At 35.0% G+C, this 24,336-nt stretch overlaps 1 protein-coding gene across 2 annotated transcripts in view; it reads left to right on the plus strand.

Annotated features, from left to right (window-relative positions):
- Positions 1–24,336, plus strand: part of ZNG1A (Zn regulated GTPase metalloprotein activator 1A) — a 48,770-nt gene that overhangs the window by 14,268 nt on the left and 10,166 nt on the right. For both annotated transcript variants that reach the window (XM_022573563.3, XM_089913268.1), the window contains exons 6-11: positions 305–342; positions 5,869–5,915; positions 7,781–7,867; positions 10,914–10,958; positions 15,814–15,870; positions 18,670–18,721. In XM_022573563.3, the coding sequence (XP_022429271.1) occupies positions 305–342; positions 5,869–5,915; positions 7,781–7,867; positions 10,914–10,958; positions 15,814–15,870; positions 18,670–18,721 (326 nt within the window). The remainder of the gene's footprint in view (positions 1–304; positions 343–5,868; positions 5,916–7,780; positions 7,868–10,913; positions 10,959–15,813; positions 15,871–18,669; positions 18,722–24,336) is intronic.

Below are 24,336 nucleotides of genomic sequence, written 5' to 3' on the forward strand. Positions count from 1 at the left end.
TCCACTTTATATTATGAAATTTGTCTCATGTTTTGGATTGTAAGCTTTTTAAAGGCCAGAGAAATCTTATTTTACTTTTTATTTGTTTAATTTTAAATATTTGTTTTTATTATGTCCCATCTAGTGCCTTAAAATAGTGCTAGGTTCATGTTTGAAATGCATCTGCTTACTAATGGAATTGAATTAAATTGCTGTGCTGGCAAGAGAAAAAAAACAGTATTTTATTGAGTGACATTTGTGAACTGAAATAGACTAGTTTTAATTCTTAAATATAAAGATGATTAAAAGATTTATTCCTTTGTAGGTATCATAACTGTTGTGGATTCAAAATATGGATTAAATGTAAGTTGAAAGATTGCTATGAGTTACTAATTGTTAAGAGCTGGTTATATGGGGATTGATTACATTAGTTTTTCTATGTTTGTGTCTGTTTGAAATATCCTTAACAAAAATATTTTTCTACTGTAAATATAAAAGATAGTACTTTTTAAAGTGGCAGTAATATTATCAGAAACTGTGTGTCTTAAGCCAGTGAGTTACATTTTTAATTTAATATATCATATTTTGGAAGTTTAAAAAGCATGAAGAATAATAAAGCAAATACTTATGGTAAAAAAAAAAAAAAGTTTTTTTTTTAAAGTATCCTGAACAATAGATGAAATTTGTGTGTGTCTTTTAATTATTATTTTGTGTTTCTAAGTTAAATGTTTATTTTCTGCTTCTCTGGCTTGATGTGATAAAAGTTTGAAGTGTAATATTTTGTAATAAGGGTAATACAGGATAAAGTTTGGGTATGTGTAACCCCTCACTAGGATTCAGCCCCAATGTTGATAAGTTTTTCTGTTTGATAGAGGAAATTGAGCTTGATAAAGCATATGAGAGCTTATTTTTCTTGTTAAACTGCTGTCAGACACAAGCCGCAGATGATTGAGTTTTTTAAAAATATATTGCTTTCCCATATTTTGAAGAAATCAGGATTTATGCCTAGGTTTAGGGAGGAGAAACTCTCCTTTAAAAGGCATCTTGCTGTGAATGTTTTGCGACTAGCAAGGTCCTGAAATGCATTTAAATGAATTTCAGTTCACAAAATGCACTTAGTAAGATTTTAAAATGCATGTTGCCGCATAAGGTAAAGTGGTGTTTCTCAACTTTCCAAGTGAAAAATTACTAGAGGCAGAAGAGTGAAATTATCCCCCATCTCCTGACCCAGTCTGGCGATATGAATAGTGCCCAAAGTAATCATTTCTTAGAAGTTTAAATTTAATGTTTAAAAATTCATGTCCATTTTGTATTCTACCCGACAATATATCTGAATTTCTTAATTTGAACCAGTTTGTTTTTCTTCCAAACCTTTAATTAGTATGGCAAGCTTGTCAGATGTTTACCAATACCCCTTCATTGGCCCTTCAGTTGCCTCAGGGATAGAGCACCCTAATTTGAGAAGTTTGGGAGATGATTCCTTTTTAGATTTTTAAGTCAAAATTTATTAATAGTCTTAAGAACCAAAGAAAGACCCCAGATGTTACAGTTTTTACTCAGAAATATTCCAACTGTTCTGAAATCATGATATTTCTAGCAAAATGTTTACAGAGGAAGCAAAAAAAAAAAAGTCAAATTCTCTACTCTGAATGTTTATTAAAGGGCATGTTTGAATCCATCTCCTATATAGATTTATTGCCAAATTTGGGATATCTTCAGGATGGATAGTAGGATCTTTTTTTTTGATAGACTTACAGTACCAGACCCAAAATCAAACTCTATGTATTTATGATTATGGGAATAATTTTATATGTATATTTGGATGTGGAAAGGAGTTAAATAGAATCTACCATGAGTGTGATAGAGGCCAAAAAAACCCCAAACCAACATTCTGAATAATGCAGACACAGCAAACGTTTAACCCCCTCCCACCTTGATAAAACATCTTAAATTATTAAATCAATATACCTACACAAAACTGACATACTGTCAGAATAATGGAAACTTTAGATTTTCTAAGTCAGGTGCCAAATAAATAACTTTTCCTTTATATAAAGGATTTGCCAACTTGTCTAATTCCTCTGGTTGCAAAGCTTGACCTCAGTAGCTGCTTGTGATTCAGAGAATTCTGAGGCAGTACAAGTAATGACACTTGGATAATGGGCAGCAATTTAAGGGTGTCATGCTTCACAGAGCCAGCCCATCAGAAGTAAAGCTGAGAAATGGTACCTTGTGGCCAGCCAGCCAAATTGAAACTGAAGTGGTAATTGATATCATGGGCTATCACTCTAATGGGATTGTCACCCATTGATCTGAAATATTCATTTTTTAATCATGGGCAAATAATTGGACAACTTCAAATGACAGCTCTCTATTCTCAGGACTTGACACCCAGGCTACTGACATTGTCCTTTTCAGTTCTACAAAAGTGACAGCATTTAATGCAATAGAATCAATGAATGAAGTTACACAGAAAAGGTCAAGTCAGAGGTTTCTTTTTGGTTCTTCTGTTATATTGCACAAGCTGTTGAAACAATTCAGTCAGAAAACAGTTTGGCTTGGAAAAGACAAGAAAATAAATAGACTGACATTATGCAATAATCTTTTCTTAAAAGCTAAAATAGTGTTAGATCTATAACCAATCCATTGGAAAGAAATAGCTGCTGCTGCTTTTTTTTAAAATGTCACTGACATCTTTGACACTAGATTTCTTTCCACTTTGGTCAACAACAGTGTTTTTTTCTTTCTTTCTTTCTTTCTTTCTTTCTTTCTTTCTTTCTTTCTTTCTTTCTTTCTTTCTTTCCTTCTTTCTTTCTTTCTTTTCTTTCTTTCTTTCTTTCTTTCTTTCTTCCTTTCTTTCTTTCTTTCCAGCTTGTTTCTGTTTCTGCAGAAAAGCCCTTAATGAAGTTGTGTCATACGATGGTGTTATTTCAAAGGATTCCTTTCTTTCTTATGCTGTGCTAAGTTAGAGGGTGGAACCTTAAGCTTTTTGATACATTGGATTAATTAGTACCAAAATTTTTCTGGTCTTTTTCTTGATATATAAGCAAAAGCCACAGTCTCTAAGCAGAGATGAGGAATCCGTTGGGGATACACACACACACACACACACGCACACACACACACACACACACTATTTTGAAAAATATTTTTCCTTCATTGCCTGTACAGGTAAAATAGAATGTCACAATTTCCATTTTTTCACTTTGTAAATGGGAGTCATCTGACTTAATGACTAATGGTGTATAATGTGCTACTGGAGAATGTCCTTTTGAATAGCAGACATTGGTTTTAGTCTTTTTGCAAAGTTTGATTTGGAAAGGTAAGAAGTTGCATAAGGGAAATGGGCTGATATCCAGAGAAAATAAATGTTAGTGTGCATTTATTATTTGTTTATGTTTGTATAGCCTTCATATGTGCATAGAACCAGGGACATTTATCTCTTCTGCTTTTTTATATGTTTATTACATATCATGTTCTTAATAGAGTTGTACCTATTGGCAGGTTTTTATTATGGGGACTTTTAACGTGTTTTTATATTTGATACTTCTTGACTTCCTAGAGGTCATGAAATGTTAGTCCATCCCCGTTAGCTTTGAGTGAAAATTTCTAATCTTCTGGAGATTAGGTTAGATGCATTAAAAACATGAGTTACTTTGTGAAATGTTAATACTATTTTATTAGTTACATTTAGGTATGGATATTCAAAAACAAATCTCTAATTTTCTTACCATATCTTTTTATACACCTCCAGCTCACAGCCAAAAAGTCCCAAATTCATATATAAATAAATCTTCCAAAAGGTCAAAAATACAATATTTTGCAAATATTTCAAAAATTTAAAAGAACTTCCATAGTATAGGATCATTCAGAGACAGATACCTTGCTAAAAATCCATCTTTACTAAACAGATTTACTGCTGAAAAGAAAGGGAAGTTGTTGCTGCACATTATGTAGAACTTTTCAGATAACAACATCCATGTATCTATGTCAACAAATAGGAGGTGTTAACTAGAATTCATTCAATAAGTATTTGTTGAACCTGGGTGCCAGGTACTATTCCTGGGATGGTAATAGCCCTTATTCTCTAGAGGATGTAATGAAAGGATTTGTTATAGCCTCAGGCCAACAGTAATTAGCAAAAATAGTAAACTTGGTCTTTTGATAAGAAACAATTTTTAATACAATATTCTTCAAGTTCTGTGATTTCCATAATTTCAGAGTGGGTCTGCAGTTGAATTTATAAGGTTGTACCTAAAGTGGAGATCAGTACATCATTACTCTAGTTTTAGTTTAGGCTAGCTTCCCCAAAAATAAAATTTGGCAAACTTTTAGAAGAAAAAAGGTTTTCTCTATGGATTTTACCAAGACTATTAAATAAAATGATTACCAACTTGCTCTTAGGTCCCAAACTATCCAAATACCTTAATGATCTACCTCTTCATGAATTGTAAAACTGATTTGATGAAATAATTTTGAATATAACTTTTAGGTAATCTTTATACATATACTTTTATGCAGTTATTAACATTTGTGTAACGCTGTTTGCAAGACTGATTTTATATGACATAAAAAGCTCTCAGGCTTCCCTGGTGGCGCAGTGGTTGAGAGTCCGCCTGCCGATGCAGGGGACACGGGTTCATGCCCTGGTCCGGGAAGATCCCACATGCCGCAGAGCGGCTGGGCCCGTGAGCCATGGCTGCTGAGCCTGCGTGTCTGGAGCCTTTGCTCCGCAACGGGAGAGGCCACAACAGTGAGAGACCCACGTACTGCAAAAAAAAAAAAAAAAAAAGCTTTCACAAAGATTTTAAAATTATATTCATTTTCCTTCTATTGAGGCCATTTTCATTTTTGAAAAGTCACCCTATGGTAAGGTATCCCATGATGGTGGCAGTGTTAGATTTAGCTTCTTTTTTATAAATTGAGAATAGCCATTTCCCATAATCGTTATGAAGGCTAAATGAGATAATGTTTGTAAAAGAATTTAATAATTTGTGGAGTTCAATTCAAATACAAAAAGTATTATATAATCAAATTGCCTCTGACATCAGTAGGCAGCTTTTTATTGTGACAGGAAACATCTATTGAGGGTTAAGGTAATGAAGATGGAACATTTTTCAGAGAAGAACCTTATGACACTGGTGACTTTAGGGATATAAATAAGATTATGGAAAAATAATAACTACTTCCAGAGAGATCAAAATGACCTCGTGGGCTTCTAAGACAACATCAAAGTATTTTTTGGCACTACCTTGACTCTGGCAGGGTGCAAACTAAACAGTTGCCCAGAGAGGCCAAATCATTAAAGTGTGGGTTTCAAAATGATAACCTGCTTTATGCTGGGTATAGGGCTGTGTCCTTCCCACAGCTAATTTGTTTCTAGGGAATTGGAAGGGCCCAGTATGAGTTCATAGTGTGTATGGTTCTGCGGTGGGTGCTGGGGGGTGGGGTAGGATGAAGGAAAGTCTAGTAGACTTTTTAAAAGTACAATTTCAGTGGTTATCTCTTTTTTTAAATAAGTAATAATGAATATTTAGAACAAAGACAGTTTTGTAAAAAGGAAATTGCCTAGAATCTGAACTATAATGTGCTGTGTTTTTATGACATTATTTAAATCTGGAGGGTTTTCCATTTACGAAAAAAAAGAGGTCAGGGGACAAAGTTTAAGCCCTCACACCTCACAGGTTCACTGTAGGGAAAAAATTACAAATGAGGAGGAAAATGCGTTCAGATAGAAAAGTTAGTCCTGAATTTGGGTATTCAGTAATAGAACTTGTTGAAGTTTTTATTAGAGGCAAGCAAGGAGTCCCTAAAGTAAAATCCTTTGTGTTGACATTAGGTTATGTGTTACACCACAGTAACTTTTGTTCAAACTTTGTTTTTATTTAGCATTTAGCAGAAGAAAAACCTGATGGCCTTATCAATGAAGCTTCTAGGTATTCATTTATTTAAAGTATATATTGATTACTGGCTAAATGGAAAAAGAAAATGATTGATACGAAAAACAAAACAAGCTGAGAAACATAAAAACATAGTCAAGGAAGATCTTTTCTCTATTTAAAACTATATTATAGCATAAAGTGAGTGCTGAGCACAGGAGTTTTTTGTGAGGAACTTGCAAGATGTTCACGTTTAAAAATATTTTCTTGTTCTCATACAATTTCTTTGGGATTGAAAATGATTATTAAAAAAGAGCTGAGGGCTTCCCTGGTGGCACAGTGGTTGAGAGTCCACCTGCCGATGCAGGGGATGCAGGTTCGTGCCCTGGTCCGGGCCACAGCAGTGAGAGGCCCACGTACCGCAAAAAAAAAAAAAAAAAAAAAAAAGAGTTTATTCACTTCCTGTCTTCTTGAACAGTAATTCAGTTGATTCAACTGTTCACTGTTACTCAGAGCAACAGAGGAATAAATATGGAAATAGTTGCAATTTGGCATTTAGAACATTTTTTGTTTAAATACCTGTATGTTCCTAATTGGGTTCTCTTTAGACTTACGAATATTTAAATTGGTTTGCCTACCCTAAGCATATTCTTGCTAATGGGAAAAGAGTTTTGGGATAGACAACAGTCACTAAATACGCTCTTGGGTTTGAAAGGGAGGTCTCCCTCCACTCCAAGATTTGCTACAGATGATCTTGACATAAACAATAGACTGCAAGGAGGTGATTGATTCCCTATCATTTTAGAATATGGTACTCTGTTGTTTTGTAATCCTGCCTGAACACTTCATTTGATATTTAGCTATGATTCACATTAGACTGAACTTAAATATTTTTGTAACTTTTTCCTTATTAAAATGTTTGTTATAGAAAATATAAGCCAAATAGAAAAGAGCAAAATGTTACAAAAGCCAAAAAAAAGTTAAATATAGGAGCCCTCCAATTTGAAGATTGCAGCTGTCTATATTTTGAGATGTGCACATTCAATCTTTATTCTTATGAAATTTACTTAAATAAAAATGGGACTGTGATGTACATACTGTTGAAACCCGCTTTTCAGTGAACTGAAGTTGATTTATTTTTGAGAATTTGGTTGTTCTTTGAAATAATTAGCTATACCTTCAGGTAGCATAAAACCAGTATTGGGAACAAATAGTCTAGTGATTAAACTTTCCTGAAGAATTGAGGAAATTTTAAAGAATACTCAGCTTTACTACTCCTGTTAATAGAAAATAGAGTTTCTAATTATAGTAAGCTATTTTGTTATCCAGCATCGTGTCAACTGGATTCTTTAACTTGAATTTCTGTAGTTTATCTGTTTTACAGAGAAAATAAATATTCGTAGTGATGAAGATAATTGTTCAAGATCCAAGTGTAGTTTTTTTAAAAAAACTGTTCAATGTAGTATTAATGTTAAGTGAACTTGTTCTTTGTATTTCTTTGAAAATTATGGTAATTATTACGTGGAATATTTTTGTAAGTAGAGTGTCTTTGTTCGTACCACATTGGATATCGGAATTTTATGCATTTCTTTACAAAGAAAATCATGAGTTGAAAATCATCCTAATTGTAAACTATCCTTGATTGTAAACTTTTTGAGGCTTATCTTTGTAGTTTCAGAGTAGCAAGTAAGAGCACTTAGTAAATATTTTTTGAATGAATAATTTGAAATCTGAGTTATATAGTGATGAATATAATTCATCCTTACTGTTTGAAGGATGATAAATAGTTTAGGAGTAAATTAAATCATTACATAGAGTACTATATCCTTCTTAGCTGCTAATTGATCTTGAGGAGGTGTTTCTTATTTATTTTTAATGTCTTAACATTTCTCTTGACATCTGTTATTTGTTTGCTACTTTAGGCAAGTTGCTTTGGCGGATATCATCATCCTCAATAAAACAGACTTGGTTTCAGAAGAGGATTTAAGCAAATTAAGAACAACTGTTAGGTACAAAATTAGAAATGTTTGTTAAGTACCTACAAATTCAAAATGTGCTGTACGGAATATTTTTACCATGACTATTGCCCTGTAGAAATTTAAGGTTCAAGGTTGACTTGCTTCAGGTATCATTAGGGAATCACATACTTTGTTGTTGCCTAATTGGCTGTTATGTAAATAGTGATATATAAAATTGTTCCCCATTGCTTACAGAATATACAGTTGAACCTTGAACAACACAGGGTTTGAACTGCCCAGGTCCACTTATACGTGGATTTTTTTCCAATAAACATAGTATCCGTGTTTTCATTGTACAGATCTTTAAGTTAACTAAGTATGGGGAAAAGTTTGTGTTCAATTAGAGATCATAATATGTGGAATTAAAAGAACTAGGGTTTGAGTCCTGATTCTGTTCAAACCCTTTCAGCTTCTTGCCCTTGGGTAAGTCATTTATCAGTTCCTTTATTTTTGAGGCAGAGATAGCAGTATGAGGATTTTCGATGGTGAGGGGGCTTGGTGCCTCTAACCCCTAAGTTGTTCCATGGTCAACTACAGTTCAAAGTTCATGACTGATATTCAGGGTCTTCTGACTCCCTCCTCATTTTCCTGTCTTCTCTTTGACTCTTTCCCTACATGAAGTGCCCTAACTTTACCCAGGACGGTTTACTTATTTTCTCATGGAGGTATCTTACCAAATCCTTTCTTTACTCTTAATGTATTCTCAACTCTCACTCTGTCAGTCCTTGAATTCCTTCTTTTTCTCTGTTTTTCTTTTATTTTTTTAAGCTATTTTAGCCATTCTCTGGAACTTATCCCTTCCTCCCACCTCTTTCTCTCTCCTTCCTGCGAAGTCTTCCCTGTCTCAGGTGGTTTCACTTTTCCCTGAACCCTCATTGACTTTGGTCTTCCTTAACTGTCATCTAACCATGCCTGTTTTCCAGCTAGCTTTAATGTCTTCAGTGTCCGTGGCCAAGGCCGATCAACATAGGACAATATGAATGGTACTCAGATATGTGTTAAAAGATCCAACAGTCATTTGGACTTTTCAAAGTTAAAAGTTAAAAGTTCAGGGACTTTTAATTATTTTGTAAGACCTAAACTGATAAAAGCCATCTACAGAGAAACATTTGATAGCTTTTATTATTGGTCATCTTCAGTGCGTACAATCTGCTGACATCAGATTTTGAGTTTGTCAGTGCCAGTTCATATAATATATGTTACGAATTGAATCAGTAAAGGTAAAGCTCATTAGGATTTTGGCTGCAGTGGTTAATGATTGCAGAAGAAAGAATTCATATTTTTCTTCTTATTTGGCTTATTTTAGTAGTAATATCCTCTTAGATTTTACTATAAAAAGCTGTAAGAATGTCTCCATGTGGAGGGTAGGTAGTGCTGTGTAGTATTGAATAATGTTTAAAATCATGGACTTTGGAATCTGCGTTTGGTTTGAGGCATTGTTGGTAAGCTTCACACAGTGCCTGATACATAGTAAGTGCTCTGTTAGCTATTATTATCATTATTAGATTGTAGATTTTTTCTTAGTTTACATAGTAATTTCCATTACAGTGAATAAAAAAATGAAAGAAATAGAAAGATGGTTGATATTTTTGAAAAGTCTAGAAAGATGAAAGTGGTGAATGGAGATTATTTCTTTTACCCCTTTTGACACTGGTCTCCTAAATTTTGTTTCTCTTTTCAAAATCCTATGCATCATTGTGATTGTAGAACGGGGAACATAATCTATGTCGAACGGGGAACATAATCTATGTCACAAACATTTTTGGCATAAAAAGAGAAATTGTTACTACTGGACATTTCTATCCCCATCTCTAACACGAGCAGTATTGACATTAGCCAGCTTGTTGCCAGCCTGTACTGTATAACAATACCAGAAAAGACTTTGACAAAGCACTTTGATAAATTACAGACCCTTTGGGCTTTTTACCCTCCATTGTACCTCGGACTTGCGACTTACTCAGAATTAGATTTGAAGAGTTGGAAGAAGATAAACATGTTTGAGAGGAAATAGCCTTCAGGTTATACAGTATATTCAAAAGAGAAGATTAAGAGTTTTGTGAATTAATAGAGAGACTTGCCTCAGAATCATTGGGAAGCCTTACCCATGAGAACAAGCTTGAACAAATAGCACATATCTTCATCAAGTAACCCTAAAGGCAATGGAACTGATGATATAAATAGATGAGGTGTACAGTTTACTGCAAAGGATTTAATAAGTATTTTTGGCGCCATACAAAAGGGAGCCGTATTTCATTATCTTTGTATCAGAAAGGGGAGGCCTGGCAGAGTAGGTAGAGATCCTAGCGAGAGAACTGAAGAGGTATTCTATTAAAAAACTGGATGTGGGGCTTCCCTGGTGTCGCAGTTGTTGAGAGTCCACCTGCCGATGCAGGGGACACGAGTTCCTGCCCTGGTCCGGGAAGATCCCACATGCCGTGGAGCGGCTAGGCCCGTGAGCCATGGCCGCTGAGCCTGCGCGTCCGGAGCCTGTGCTCCGCAACGGGAGAGGCCACAACAGTGAGAGGCCCGCGTACCGCAGAAACAAAACAAAACAAAACAAAACAAAAACTGGATGTATGGCTGAATACTGAGGACAGGCTGGGGTCAAAGCCACTCGTAACTAGGTTTTTATATCTAGTGTGTGTATAGCCATTTCCACAGTGTGTGTTGAGGACAATTAGGTGTCAGTTAAAAGTTTATCTACTCATTTTAAGAATATTAGAATTACTGGCTATTTATAAATCATTTTTTCTAAAGTGAAGGGTCTTTATATAAATCACAAAGTAGCCCCTAATCTTTCAGTTGTGCAGTAGATTTTTGCATATCATGTTTTAATGCATAAGTGGAATGTACCTGATTTATGATTAGAAGGAAAAACTAAACTATGAAAAATGTAAGTTTGTTTTTTATTGTTTATTGTTCTCTAGCTTTAGGATATATTTGTATATGCTTACTTCATGTTTTAGAAATAATGTGATAGAATGGTTTTTTAAAAAGTTAACATTTTTTTACTTCCTCATTTTTATATTTATTTCAGATTAACAAATGGACTGGGAAAAATTTTAGAAACACAAAAATCAAGGTAATTTTAAAAGCTGTTACTAATATTAACAATAAATAATTTTAGTTAATAAATATTAAGTAATTGATAACTATGTTTGATTCTAATATAAGGAAGATACATGTGCATTTAAAAAAAATTAGGCCCAAAAGGTTGTTTTGAATGCTCTTTATAAATTAGTTTGGCATATTTAGTTAATATATTGTAACTGAGGTCTTGTAACTAAGACCTCAGAGCCATGATTACACTGTAACTGTGCTTTTGCTTTAATGAGGAAGAAAACATAGGATTTTGAACCACTCAAGGAAGTAATTAATATAGAAATCTGAAAAAGTATACTATTAGGAATCTTATCTTAATTTGAGATATTTAGATGGCTTTTTAATATTTTAAAAACTTTCTGAGTGTTTAATAGTTGCAAAAATAATGTCATGTAAAAATACATAGAACCTTTACATTTAAGTTCCTGATGCATTCTTTTTAAATATTTTGATTTTGATTTCCTATAGGTTCTTCTCTCTTTTTAATTTTGTTCGTACAGATGTGCCTTACTTTATAAAACAGATGTGTTCTTAAAACATCTGTAAAAGGAATTTCTGTAGATTGAACTCTATTTTGCATTGAGTGCTATCATGATTTCAGAAGATTTCTGTACAGAGGTATTTTTATTAACCTTATGTTTTAGCAAGAATGGCTTAGCAGCTGATAGACCCAGCAACATGCAGCTAGAAGCTCTGAGGCTCACAGCTGGCAGTCTAGTGACACCCAGTTCTCAATTCAGAGATTCTGTCCTGGGAAGTACAGCAAAGGCCTTAGCTGAGTGGCTTATCTGCCACGGTAGAGATCAGAGGTGCTGACAGACTGCCATAATGTTAGGCAGCAACAGCAGCAGCTGCTTATATGCATGTGAACAGCTGGGGAATTAGTTTGGCATGCATTCTCAGAAGCCACTCTGCTGGTAGAGGTAGCAGAAGAATGCCTTAGTGTTAAGTCCTCTATAAGCATATACCACATGTGCTCCCTTCATTTCAAATGCCAGTGTAGAAGGTCTGTGATAACCTAACTCATACCATGAGCCATTCCTTGGTATCTGTCTTCTTCCTGTTGCGTTACCATTTTCTTTCTTCTTAAATTTTCTGCTTTTTACAAAATGACACAGAGACAACCACATAATGCTTAATTAAGTTTTTAAAAATCATACCCATAAATAGCTGTGGTTTTGTTGTAATAGCATTTGTTCAGTTTGTATTTACAAATATTGTAAATCAGTTTTTTTGCCAGTACATCTGAGAATCTAGGAGCTTTCTTAAATAAAGAAAAAATTTTAATTTTCTTTCTTAAAAAAATTTTAATCTCTTAAGCATCTTGTGTTTGGCAAACGCTTACAATAGTAAAATGACAGTCATAAAACTGCTATAAATGTGTAGAAAAAGCTTACCTTGAGTATTTAAGTTAAGAAATAAGAATGGCGTAGTATGGTCTCATTGGTGAGACTTAAGTTGATTTTGAGGCAAATGGAAGTTCTGATGGACTTCAGGAGTGGAAGATTAGAAGAAGTGCCATTCTTATCTTTTCCAGACTTTTTTTTTAAATCTTGGAGATTAAGTGGACTGGATAGAGGAAAACCAAAGTCCAGTTGATCAATAATAAGTTAATCAATTCAACAGTTTACTGATCATTCTACTAGTTGCTAGGCATTTCATGGAATGTTGAGGATTTAAGCAATGTATAAGGTAAAAACTCTGCCTTTAAAATTACTCATTTGGGAGAGACAAGAAAACAAGCAAAAATCAATATATTAAATATTATCAATATAACAGTAACATTAAATGCACAGGATCCTATAAGATCAGGAAGATAGAGGAACAACTGTTCAACTCTTCTTGATGAAGAGTCAGACTATTTTGACTGGTAAGGTTATCATTGACTTGAATCTTGAAGAATGAATAGGAGTTTTCCAGATGGACAAGAGTAGCAGTGGCTTTCTTGACATAAGGAAGATTTTGTATTCCAGAACCTGTGAATATTTTAGAATGGCTAGAACACATTGTGTTATATTGTGGAGAGAAAAAGAGGTATGACTGTGGAGATGGAGAAATTACCACAAAGGGTCTTGAACACCATGACACGTGGTTTGGATTTTCTCCTGTAGGCAGCAAGGAATTAATGAAGGATTTTAAAAGCAGTATGAGGGCTTCCCTGGTGGCGCAGTGGTTGAGAGTCCGCCTGCTGATGCAGGGGACACGGGTTCGTGCCCGAGTCCGGGAAGATCCCACATGTCGTGGAGCGGCTTGGCCCGTGAGCCATGCCGCTGAGCCTGCGCGTCCGGAGCCTGTGCTCCGCAACGGGAGAGGCCACAACAGTGAGAGGCCCGCGTACCAGAAAAAAAAAAAAAAAAAAAAAAAAAGCAGTATGACTCTTGGGAGGTGGATTGAATGTGGTGCTATTCTCCAAGTTAGGAAATACAGGAAGGAGGGGCAACTTTGGGGTAGGGTAGTGATAGCAGTGGGTTTGGTAAAGGGGATTAGTTCCGTTTTGTAAACATTGAGTTTGAGATGCCACTAGGGAGGGCATTTGGAAATTTAGCTCTAGAGTTCAAGACTTACTATTGGGTGGTATCAACAACTCGTAGGTCTGGGGTGGTCTGGTGGCCCCTGTTTCTGAGACTCACTGAACTTTGAAAAGACGACTATATCTCTGGAGTAGTAGCTGAACTCCCCTCCCCTGAGACAGCCAGAGCCCTCTTCCTTTTTCATTCTCCTGTCCTTGGTCTTAAGCGACTTAAAGCAGTCTTTAGACATACGGATAATTGAAAGCTCCTCATAGAGAAAAGATTAGATACTCCTGGCATGGATAGTTCAAGAAATTAGAAGAAAAGATGAGCTTTGGAACTTTTTTCCTTCCCCTCTGTTTGCTTCATTCTCCCTTTCAGTTTTTACATGATGATAATAGTCTATTTTTTCTGTGTTAATGTTTTGGAAAAGATCTGATGTTTTTATCTCTGAAGGGGGAAGTTAAATAAAAATTGATGCCATGAAAATTAGTTTTCTAGTTATATGCCTTGCATGGGTGAAGGAATTTATTTTTGATGGTGGTACTAAAGTCCATGGCAACTTTCATCTGGAACCTTAGACTTTTTCCTCTTTTATTCTCCATTGAGAATCTGGTGAGATACAGTGAGAGACTTTGCTATTTTATTATTCTCTATAGAATTTAACCTGTATAGGTCTTTTGTTGATCCTATCTGTTTTGAAAATATCAAAAGAATCTGGGTACAGTGCAGAATTATTTCTAAATCTATGATATGTATTCTCAAGGACACTGTTGCAGTGAAAACTGTAGTGTATTTAGAAACTTGTGTTTCAAACTGACTTTTGGTATTCACACAGTTGACCTGAATTTTGGTATTTACACAATTAGCATGTGTAAACTTTTTAAACTTTAAGCTATTTCCTAAGTTAAAGGTGATAAACTTGGTGGAAAACTTCATCCACTTGGCACCTGTCAGTATAAATATTTGCTCAACTGTGATGGTGTGAAAGGAAATAGGTTTAATGTTAAGGCTTTGGTCTCTTATGTAAATTGATATTCAAAAATTTCTTCATGGAACATTTACTTCTTTGCTTGATTATTTTCCTAATTCTGTTCATCTAGAATGTCCAGAATTTGAAATGTTACAGTCTGTTAATATAGAACTCTGGAGTATTCTTCTTTTAATAAGATGGGAATTTGTCTGCCTTGTGCCAGGAGAGGTGTTCACAATCTAACAGTATCGTTGCCACAAGTATGAATATATGGCAGCCTGTTGAGAATGAACAAAGCAGACACAGCTGGTCAGCCCTAAGTTAAAGGGGATGGCTTTTACATGTTTTTGTATTGGAAAAAGTTTTGAATTTGCAAAGTTTTGTTTTCCTTGTGAGAAAATTTAATAAATGTTTGGCAAATCCCTGGAGTATGATTTTGAGACTTAATTATAGTTGTCATTTTCTTCAAACATTCCTTCATTATAGCTTTGATTATGGAGAAATCACTGTCCTTTACTGTTTCATAGGCTGACGTAAAATTTGGAACTCACATCACTAGTCTTTATAAATTTACTTTTATGTATTTAAACCAAACCTAATGCTAATTGTGATATAATCTCTTCTGATTTTAATCTCTGCTTTCCTAATAAATTAGGCTTAATTACCACCAAATAATTATAATAGAAATGTTTATTCAGACAGAGCACTAACTGAGAAGTTTCAGTCTATATGCAACCCCATCTGAAGGAAATAAAAATCAAACCACATTCTTTAGATGTAGATAAGGGTCCTAGAGTGAATATTTATACATTGATCGTTTGACTCCTCATATTCTTATGATACTACCTGTTGTATCATGAAAGCAGGGAGGTGGAGTAAAAGAAATACAGAAATTCCAATGTACCTATACTACTGTGTTATTTCCATTTGTTCAATTTCCCTCATTTCATCTTTTGAGTAATAAACTGCTCCTTTTGAAAAATTTCAGTTCTTTAACTGATTTTTTTTTTGGTTATAAAAATATAGTTTGAATAGCTCAAATTTTCAGGATTGAAAAGATAATTGAAGGTAAAAACAAACCAAAAAAACCACTACAATTTATTGAAGCAATAACCAAGTAATTTTCTGCCTTGGTCTTAAACCATTTATTCAATTTTTAAAATTTTATAAATTCCATAAAAAATTTTTTACAACAGCTTTTTGTTCCTTGCCTGTCATTTTATTTTTCCCAAAATAGTATATACTGATTAACATTTATGTCTGCATTTCTAGCAGAATAGAGATTTTTTTTCTTGATTAATTGAATATATTTTACAGAAATTAACACTTCAAAATGGTTTTCTTTCTTATAGAGTTGATCTCTCAAGTATATTAGATCTTCATGCCTTTGACAGTCTCTCTGGAATAAGGTATGTTTCCTGTATTTTGGTCACTTTTATTATAATGTACTTTTTCACAGTTATAGGAGTTACAGGAATGATTTACAGAGATGCACATTTGATTTATGCTTCCTGTCATTTCTTTGGCATACATGACCATTCCTAATGATTACATTCTTGAAAGTTTTGCTAAATGTATGTTTGGAAATCACATGTATTCTCCTACAGAAATTATAGTGTAAATGGTAGTTAACTTTAGAAACTTATTGTTAATATTTCTTTACCAACCACTATGTGTAATTCTTTCCATGAGAAAATGTATGAAATACATAGAAAATTTTAGTTCGGCATGTTCCCACAGATACTCCCTTTCCTGTAGTGATGGATCAGTTTCCTGCCTCTTTCCCCAGAGAGAATCCTTTTGATAGGGAAAGAAGAACAAATGGTTTTTCCCTGGACATTGATATCTTTTTTAATCATCCTTACCCATTTTTAAGTGTACAGTTCAGTAGTGTTAAGTATATTCACATTGTTTGCAGTGGATCTACAGAACTTTCTCATCTTGCAAAACTGAAACCCTATACCAATCAGATCACAACTCCTGGTGTTCCCCTCCCTGCAGCCCCTGGGAACCACCATTCTGTTATCTGTTTCTAAGAATTTGACTACTTTAGGTACCTCAAATAAGTGAAATCATACATTATTGGTCTTATCATGACTGGCTTATTTCACATAGTTCTCAAGTTTCATCCATTTTGTAGCATGTGACAACATTGTCTTTTTAAAGGCTAAATAATATTCCATTTTATGTATATACCATTTTTTCTTTATCCATTTATTCATTGATGGACATTTAGGTTGCTTCTTCCTCTTGGCTATTGTGAATAATTCTGCTATGAACATGGGTTGGGTGTGCAAATCTCTCTTCAAGATCCTGCTTTAAATTCTTCTGGATATATGCCCAGAAGTGAGATTGCTGGATCATATGGTAATTCTGTTTTTAATATTTTGAGGAATCACCATATTGTTTTCCATAGCAGCTGCACCATTTTACATTCCCACAAACAGTGCACAAGTGTTCCAGTTTTTCCACATCCTTGCCATTTTCTGTTGTTTTTGGTAGTAGCTGTCCCAATGGATGTGAGGTGATAGCTCACTGTGGTTTTGATTTGCATTTCTCTAACAATTAGATATTGTGCATCTTTTCATTTACTTGTTGGCCCTTTGTATATTATCTTTGGAGAAATGTCTGTTCAAGTACTTTCCCCATATTTTAGTTGGATTATTTGTTTTTTTTTGTTGTTGTGGCTGAATTGTAGGTGTTCTTAAATAATCTAGGTATTAACCCCTCATCAGATATATGATTTGCAAATATGTTCTCCCATTTCCTCTGAAGTAAGATGAGTCATAACACCCTTATGTGAAAGGTAACCTCTCTCCACCCAGAGGAAAAGAGCATCCTATCTCTGAAGACAAAGGGAGACACGAGGAATCTGAAGGCATAGGCCTCTCTGAGTTTCCCCTAGTTTTACTACTCTTGGCTCATCCTCTGTCCTGTCATATCTTTCTGTGGCTTTTCACTCTTCATCAAACCTAGCACAAAAACACTCAGGTTTAACCATTTCTTCAGGTCTTCATTTCCCTATGAAGGTTCCTTTGTCAAATAAAACCTTTATTAAATAAATGTATATGCTTTTCTGTTGTTAATCTTCGTCAGTCTAATTTTCAGACCCAGCCAGGGACTCAAGAGGTAGAGGAAAACTTTTTCCTTCCCTGTGGAAGTTGTAGGCAGTCACTGTCCAACATTAAATATTGAACACAGGGAAAGAACATAGAATTTTTCAAACATTTTCTAAGGTCATTTCATTCCACACTTAGTGCATTAGTGACACTTAAGGAAGCAACTGTTTAAGGTGAAGCCTTGTTCAGGATAATGCCCCTGCATAACTTTTCTTTGTGCTTAGATGCTCAACAAGAGAATCCTTTCCTGAGCAACCAGCTGGGAAGGATTTAATTTGACACTTTCCCTATTAAGACCCCCCAAGGAGACTCATTCCCTCCAACAGTTCCTACGAGCCTTTTCTCTTTCCTAAACTTGCTGTTACTAATTTACCCCTCACTGTTCTTCAAGGCAAAAGATCTGCAAGGTTTTAAGTCCTTTTCCTCCTCCTGACCTACCCCCATCAGTCTCTAAAGGTACGCTGCAGTTGTTATAGTTATAATCTATGGCATATTGATCTTTTGCTCTTTCCATATCAGAACAATGCATTTTTAGGATTCTGACCTTTTGTTTTCTCTCAACTACTGGTAACTGACTGTATAGAAGGCTTACATTTACGGATACTGTTTTTTGTTTTTTAAGTAGGTATATTCAAGGGAAAACATTGATAAAGGAAAAATTTACCCTTCTAATTTTCTTTAGGTTCAGCATTATTTTCATCTGAGGAAGCATGTGGAGAGTTGATGAAATTTTGAGCAATTGTAAAATGCTTATGTATATTTTCCTAGGCCTGTATTAGATCTTTTGGAAATAAAAAAGAAATTTATTTAACATATTTAACCACACCAAATAGTGTTGCTAAAGGTTAGTTTTTATCTCTATTATGTGTATATATATGTATGTAAATGTATATACATTTTTAAGAAAAGTTTTTAAACAGTCTGCCAGTGTTTGTCTATTAGAATATGTAAACAGCATGTAAAATTAGAGCTGTGTAATAGATTCAGTTGTGGAAAGTCTCTCCCTTGTTTAGCTTTGTATCTCTCAGTAATATATAAGGTTAAATCAGAAGTGTATTGAGCTCTGAATTTATAATCAGTTATTCTTAGTTTGCAGAGAAAACTTCAGAATGTGCCAACAACACAACCTCACCTTGATCAGGTAAAAAAATATTTAAAAAATGTTTTTAAAGTACCTCTTTAACTAAATTGTTCTGTTTAGGATTGTTTTATTAGAATTTTTTTTATAAAGCATTTTTGAACTATTTTGACAGTTTTCAGAATTTAAATGCGTAATAGGAGTTCATCAAACCAGAGTTATTTAGAATCTTAGAAAATCATGCTTTTTAGCTTCTCCTTTCCACAGGTCAGTCAACATATTTTGATTAGTTCTTCTGAAGGGAATTACTATATAAAAGCAGCCTGGGGGTTCTTTATGCAGCCTGTTTTTAACTATATTTAACTAACTGATTAAGGAAAAGTCTAGTACGGGCATCCATGGCTAATTTAAATAAAAATTGACTTTGATTTCACCTTCAGGTAGCACTGTAAATTTGAACTCCTTAAGGTGTTTTTCATGCTCTAAAACTATAATTCCTGAGGTAGATATTGCAGATGCTGGGAACAAAGAAAGTATATTTTCACTGTAGCCATCTTTCTTTTAAGCAAGTTGTGGATGGTGGAGCTTAAGTGTAACTTTTTTTTTTTTTAACATCCTTATTGGAGTATAATTGCTTTACAATAGTGTGTTAGTTTCTGCTTTATAACAAAGTGAATCAGTTATACATATGTTCCCATATCTCTTCCCTCTTGTGTCTCCCTCCCTCCCACCCTCCCTATCCCACCCCTCTAGGTGGTCACAAACCACCTAGCTGATCTCCCTGTGCTATGCAGCTCCTTCCCACTAGCTATCTGTTTTACGTTTGGTAGTGTATATATGTCCATGCCACTCTCTCACTTTGTCACAGCTTACCCTTCCCCCTCCCCATATCCTCAAGTCCATGCTTTAGTAGGTCTGTGTCTTTATTCCCGTCTTACCCCTAGGTTCTTCACGACCCAGCAATCCCACTACTGGGCATATACCCTGAGAAAACCATAATTCAAAAAGAGTCATGTACCAAAATGTTCATTGCAGCTCTGTTTACAATAGCCAGGACATGGAAGCAACCTAAGTGTCCATCAACCGATGAATGGATAAAGAAGATGTGGCACATATATACAATGGAATATTACTCGGCCATAAAAAGAAACGAAATTGAGTTATTTGTAGTGAGGTAGATGGACCTAGAGTCTGTCATACAGAGTGAAGTAAGTCAGAAAGAGGAAAACAGGGCTTCCCTGGTGGTGCAGTGGTTGAGAGTCCGCCTGCCGATGCAGGGGACATGGGTTCGTGCCCTGGTCCGGGAATATCCCACATGCCGTGGAGCGGCTAGTCCCGTGAGCCATGGCCGCTGAGCCTGTCCGTCGGGAGCCTGTGCTCCGCAATGGGAGAGGCCACAACAGTGAGAGGCCCGCGTACCGCAAAAAAAAGAAAAGAAAGAGGAAAACAAATATCGTATGCTAACACATATATATGGAATCGAAGGAAAAAAAAGGGTAACTTCTTAAAACACGGTGAAAAAGGGGCATATGAGTGAGCAGTGTGCCTGGCATTCTCTCCTTTATCTTGAGACTGTTACTTATTTTTTGAGTCATTAATTGTAATAGGGCCAAGATAATAGCATACTTGTTCATTTGTCTTCATTTTGGCTCATATTTATGGAAACTATACTACCATGTTTGTGGCATTTTTCTCTGCAAAACTTTTAATAGAATATTCATCTTCATTTATCTATTTTATTGAAGTGTAATTGACCTACAGTGTTATTACAGAATAAGATATTACTAGTTTCAGGTGTACAACGTAATGATTCAGTATTTTTATACATTACGAAATGATCACCATGGTAAGTCTAGTTACCATCTGTCACCATACAAAGTTACTTCAGTATTATTGACTATATTCCCTCTGCTGTACATTACATCCCTGTGACTTATTTATTTTACAGTTTGGAACTTTGTATCTCTTAGTCTCCTTCACCTGTTTTGCCTATCCCCCTGCCCCTTCCCTTTGGCAACTACCAGTTTGTTCTCTGTTATCTATGAGTCTGTTTCTGTTTTGCTATGTATGCTTGTTTGTTGTGCTTTTTAGTTTCTACATATAAGTGAAATCATAAGATATTTGTCTTTCTCTGTGTGATTTATTTTACTTAGCATAATACTTCTAGGCCCATCCATACTGTCACAAATGGCAAGATTTCAGTCTTTTTATGGCTGAGTAATCATTGTGTGTATACATACATACACACACACACACAACACATATACCACATCTTCTTTATGCATTCATCAGTCGGTGAACACTTAGGTTGTTTCCATATCTTGGCTATTGTAAATACATAATGCTTCAATGAACATTGGGGGGCATATATATTTTCAATTTAGTGTTTTCATTTTCTTTGGATAAATGCCCAGAAGCGGAATTGTTGGATTGTATGGTAGTCCTATTTTGAATTTTTTGAGGAAGCTTCATTATTGTTTTCCATAGTGGCTGTACCAATTTTCATTCCTACCAACAGCGCATGAGAGTTCCCTTTTCTCTACATCTCCACCAACACTTTTTATTTGTTGTCTTTTTGAGAATAGCCATTTTGACAGGTGTGAGGTCATATCTCATTGTGGTTGATTTGCTTTTCCCTGATGCTTAGTGATATTGAGCATCTTTTCATGTGTCTGTTGGCCATCTGTATGTCTTGGAAAAATGTCTGTTCATATCTTCTGCCCATTTTTTAATCAGATTGTTTGGGTTTTTTGTGATACTGAATTGTGTGATTTCTTTGTATATTTTGGATATTAATCATGTATTAGACAAATCAGTTGCAAATATCTTCTCCCATTCAGTAGGTTGCCTTTTCATTTTACTGATGGTTTCATTCGCTGTGCAAAAGCTTTTTGGTTTGATGTAGTCACAGTAGTTTATTTTTGCTTTAGTTGCTCTTATCTGAGGAAACAGATCCAAGAAAATATTGCTAAGACCTATGTCAAAGAGTGTAGTGCTTCTGTTTTCTTCTAGGAGTTTTTTGGTTTCAGTTCTTACATTTAAGTCTTTAATCCATTTCAGGTTTATTTTTTATACGGTTTAAGAAAGTGGTCTAGTTTCATTCTTTTCCATGTAGCTGTCCTGTTTTCCTGGTACCATTTACTGAAGAGACTGTCTTTTCCTCATTGTATATTCTTGCCTCCTTTGTCATAGATTAATTGACCATATGAGTGTGGGTTTATTTCTGGGCTCTGTATCCTATTTCAATGAACTGTGTGTCTGTTTATGTGCCAGTACCATACTGTTTAGATTTCTATAGCTTTATAATATAGTTTGAAATCAAGGTGTGTGATACCTCCCTCTTTGTTTTTTCTCAAGATTGCTTTGGCTTTTTGGGTCTTTTCTGGTTCTATACAAATTTTAGGATCATTTGTTCTAGTTTTGTAAAAAAAAATGCCAAGGGTATTTTGATAGGGATTGCATTGAATCTGTAGATTGCTTTGGGTGGTATGGACATTTTAACAATATTAATTCTTCTAATCCGTGAGCACAGTATATCTTACTTATCTTTCACATGAGTGAATGAGAGAAGTTACAAGTCCCTAGAGGTAGAATTTTTAGAAAAATTCTTTATGATACTCAGTATTAGTCATAAAGAAGAAATTGAAGCACATCACATTCTTCTAGGTGAAGGACATCATACTAGGAGTCATAGGAATAGAAGATGAAGAATATGTAGTATTTACTTTCAAGAACCTGTATCATGGCCATTATCTATACCCACAGTATCTTGAATGTACCCCTGTCGTGGCATTTATAATGTCTTGTAGTTTGGGTTGAAGTGCTTTTCCCTTATGGTAGTCTATAAATTCCTAAATATACATTCCTCGTTGCTTAGCACAGGATGTGGTATATGGTGGGTGCTCAGTGAAGAATGAAAAGCTGTGATTCTCAAATGGGGATGTAGGTCAGAATCACTTGTAGGCTTTTAAAAAATATTGGACATTCAGTGGTCCCCATCTCTCACATCTCCAGGAGTAGACCTTGGGTATGTGCAAATTAATGTGTATGTATATTTTTAACATTTTATTATGGAAATTTTCAAAGATATACAAAAGTAGAGAGAATATTAAAATGAATCAATCCCCTGTGCAGATGACCCAGTTGCAATGGCTTTTACCATTTTGCCGATTTTATTTTATCCATCTTCCTAACATTTCTTTTGCTGGAGTGTTTTAAAAAATTTTTTAATGGAAAATTTCAAGCATAAATAAAAGTGGAATAGTATAATGAACCTGCAAATACCCATCACCTTTGCTGGTATGTATTAAAGCAAATCCCAGACATTAAGTTATTTTACCAGTAAATAGGGCATGTCTATTTTTTTTAAAAAAGCTCTGCAGGAGATTCTGATGCACTTTCCTGCTTTAGATATATAAACATAGGACAGAGTATAATATAATATTGCAGATCAAGGACTATGGGTTTCAGAAGCATGAACAGTCTCATTTGGTTTAGTGGATCTGAAGCTTCATGAAAGATAGTTTTTTCTTTTTTCTTTTTTCTTTTTTAACATAAAGCATACAGGGTTTTAGAGTACAAGTCAATGTATCTTTACTTACATTTGTGCCTATATAGCTGTCCATATGTACACATGAACACATATCTCTGTAATTCTCACTCAGATCAAGATAAAGATTTCCAAAACTGTTAAGAGAGTTCCCTTGTGTCCCTTCCCAGTTGGTAACCCTTCTTCTTCCAAAGATGTAACTGCTATTCTGATTTATACACTAAAAAGTAGCCTTAAACTAGGAGGTTTTTTGTTTTTTGTGTTTTTTTAGACTGGAAAGAGCAATCCAGATCTTTAAAAGTGGGAAAGTGACAGTGCTCTAGAAGAGCAGTATTCTAGTGCAGAAGTCCTGGTGAATGCTTGGTATTGGAATCCTGACCTAAGGTATTAGGTCTTTGATTTGCCAGACAAAGAGAACTCATGCTCTGCTATTGGACAGTGTCCGGTGAGCTGGATTGGAGTGTGGAGTCAGGAGACAAAGCAGGAAGATATTGCAGAAGTCCAGATACCCTGTGATTAGGGCCTGATCCATGCTGGTTACAGTGAGAATGGAAATGGTATAAAATGAGCACAGGCAGGCTTGCATGAATAGCCTGAGTAACTGATGGTGAGCAGTAAGGAGAGAGAGAAGTGATGGGAAACAAGCCTAGATAGACAAGAGGAACCTACTAGAAATAGGGAAATTTAGAAGGTAAACTGATTTGGATGAAAACACCAAATATTTAGCTATGTACCTGATGGCAGGATATCACAGCAGAGGTGATACAGGGGAAGAGGAGCAGAGGAGTGGAGTGTGGTGACAGAGGTTTTGTGTTCAAGCATGTTAGTGGGCTTAGTTTTCCAGATGAAAAAATATATAGAAATTATTGCATATTAGGTATTGTTTGTAAAAGAGTAGAAAACTGAGGGAAATAACCTGGTAGGTTAAAGAAAAAACACAGCAAACTACAAAAATTTGGGAGTTATTCCTAAATTTTATTTTAGGTGCAGTACCTTATTTTGCTTCAGTTTTCTGAATTATTGCCTCAGGTTTCTGCTTCTTTCTGTGTCTGGGGAAAGGAGAGTTAATTTTAGGTTCAAAATAAACATTTTTTAGGTTCAAAAAGAAGTTTGAAATGGATAATACCTA

The sequence above is a fragment of the Delphinapterus leucas genome, chromosome 6 (assembly GCF_059928025.1).
Source record: "Delphinapterus leucas isolate spDelLeu-1000000601 "Yukka" chromosome 6, BTC_Dleu_Yukka2, whole genome shotgun sequence".
In the NCBI taxonomy this organism is placed as follows: Eukaryota; Metazoa; Chordata; class Mammalia; order Artiodactyla; family Monodontidae; genus Delphinapterus; species Delphinapterus leucas.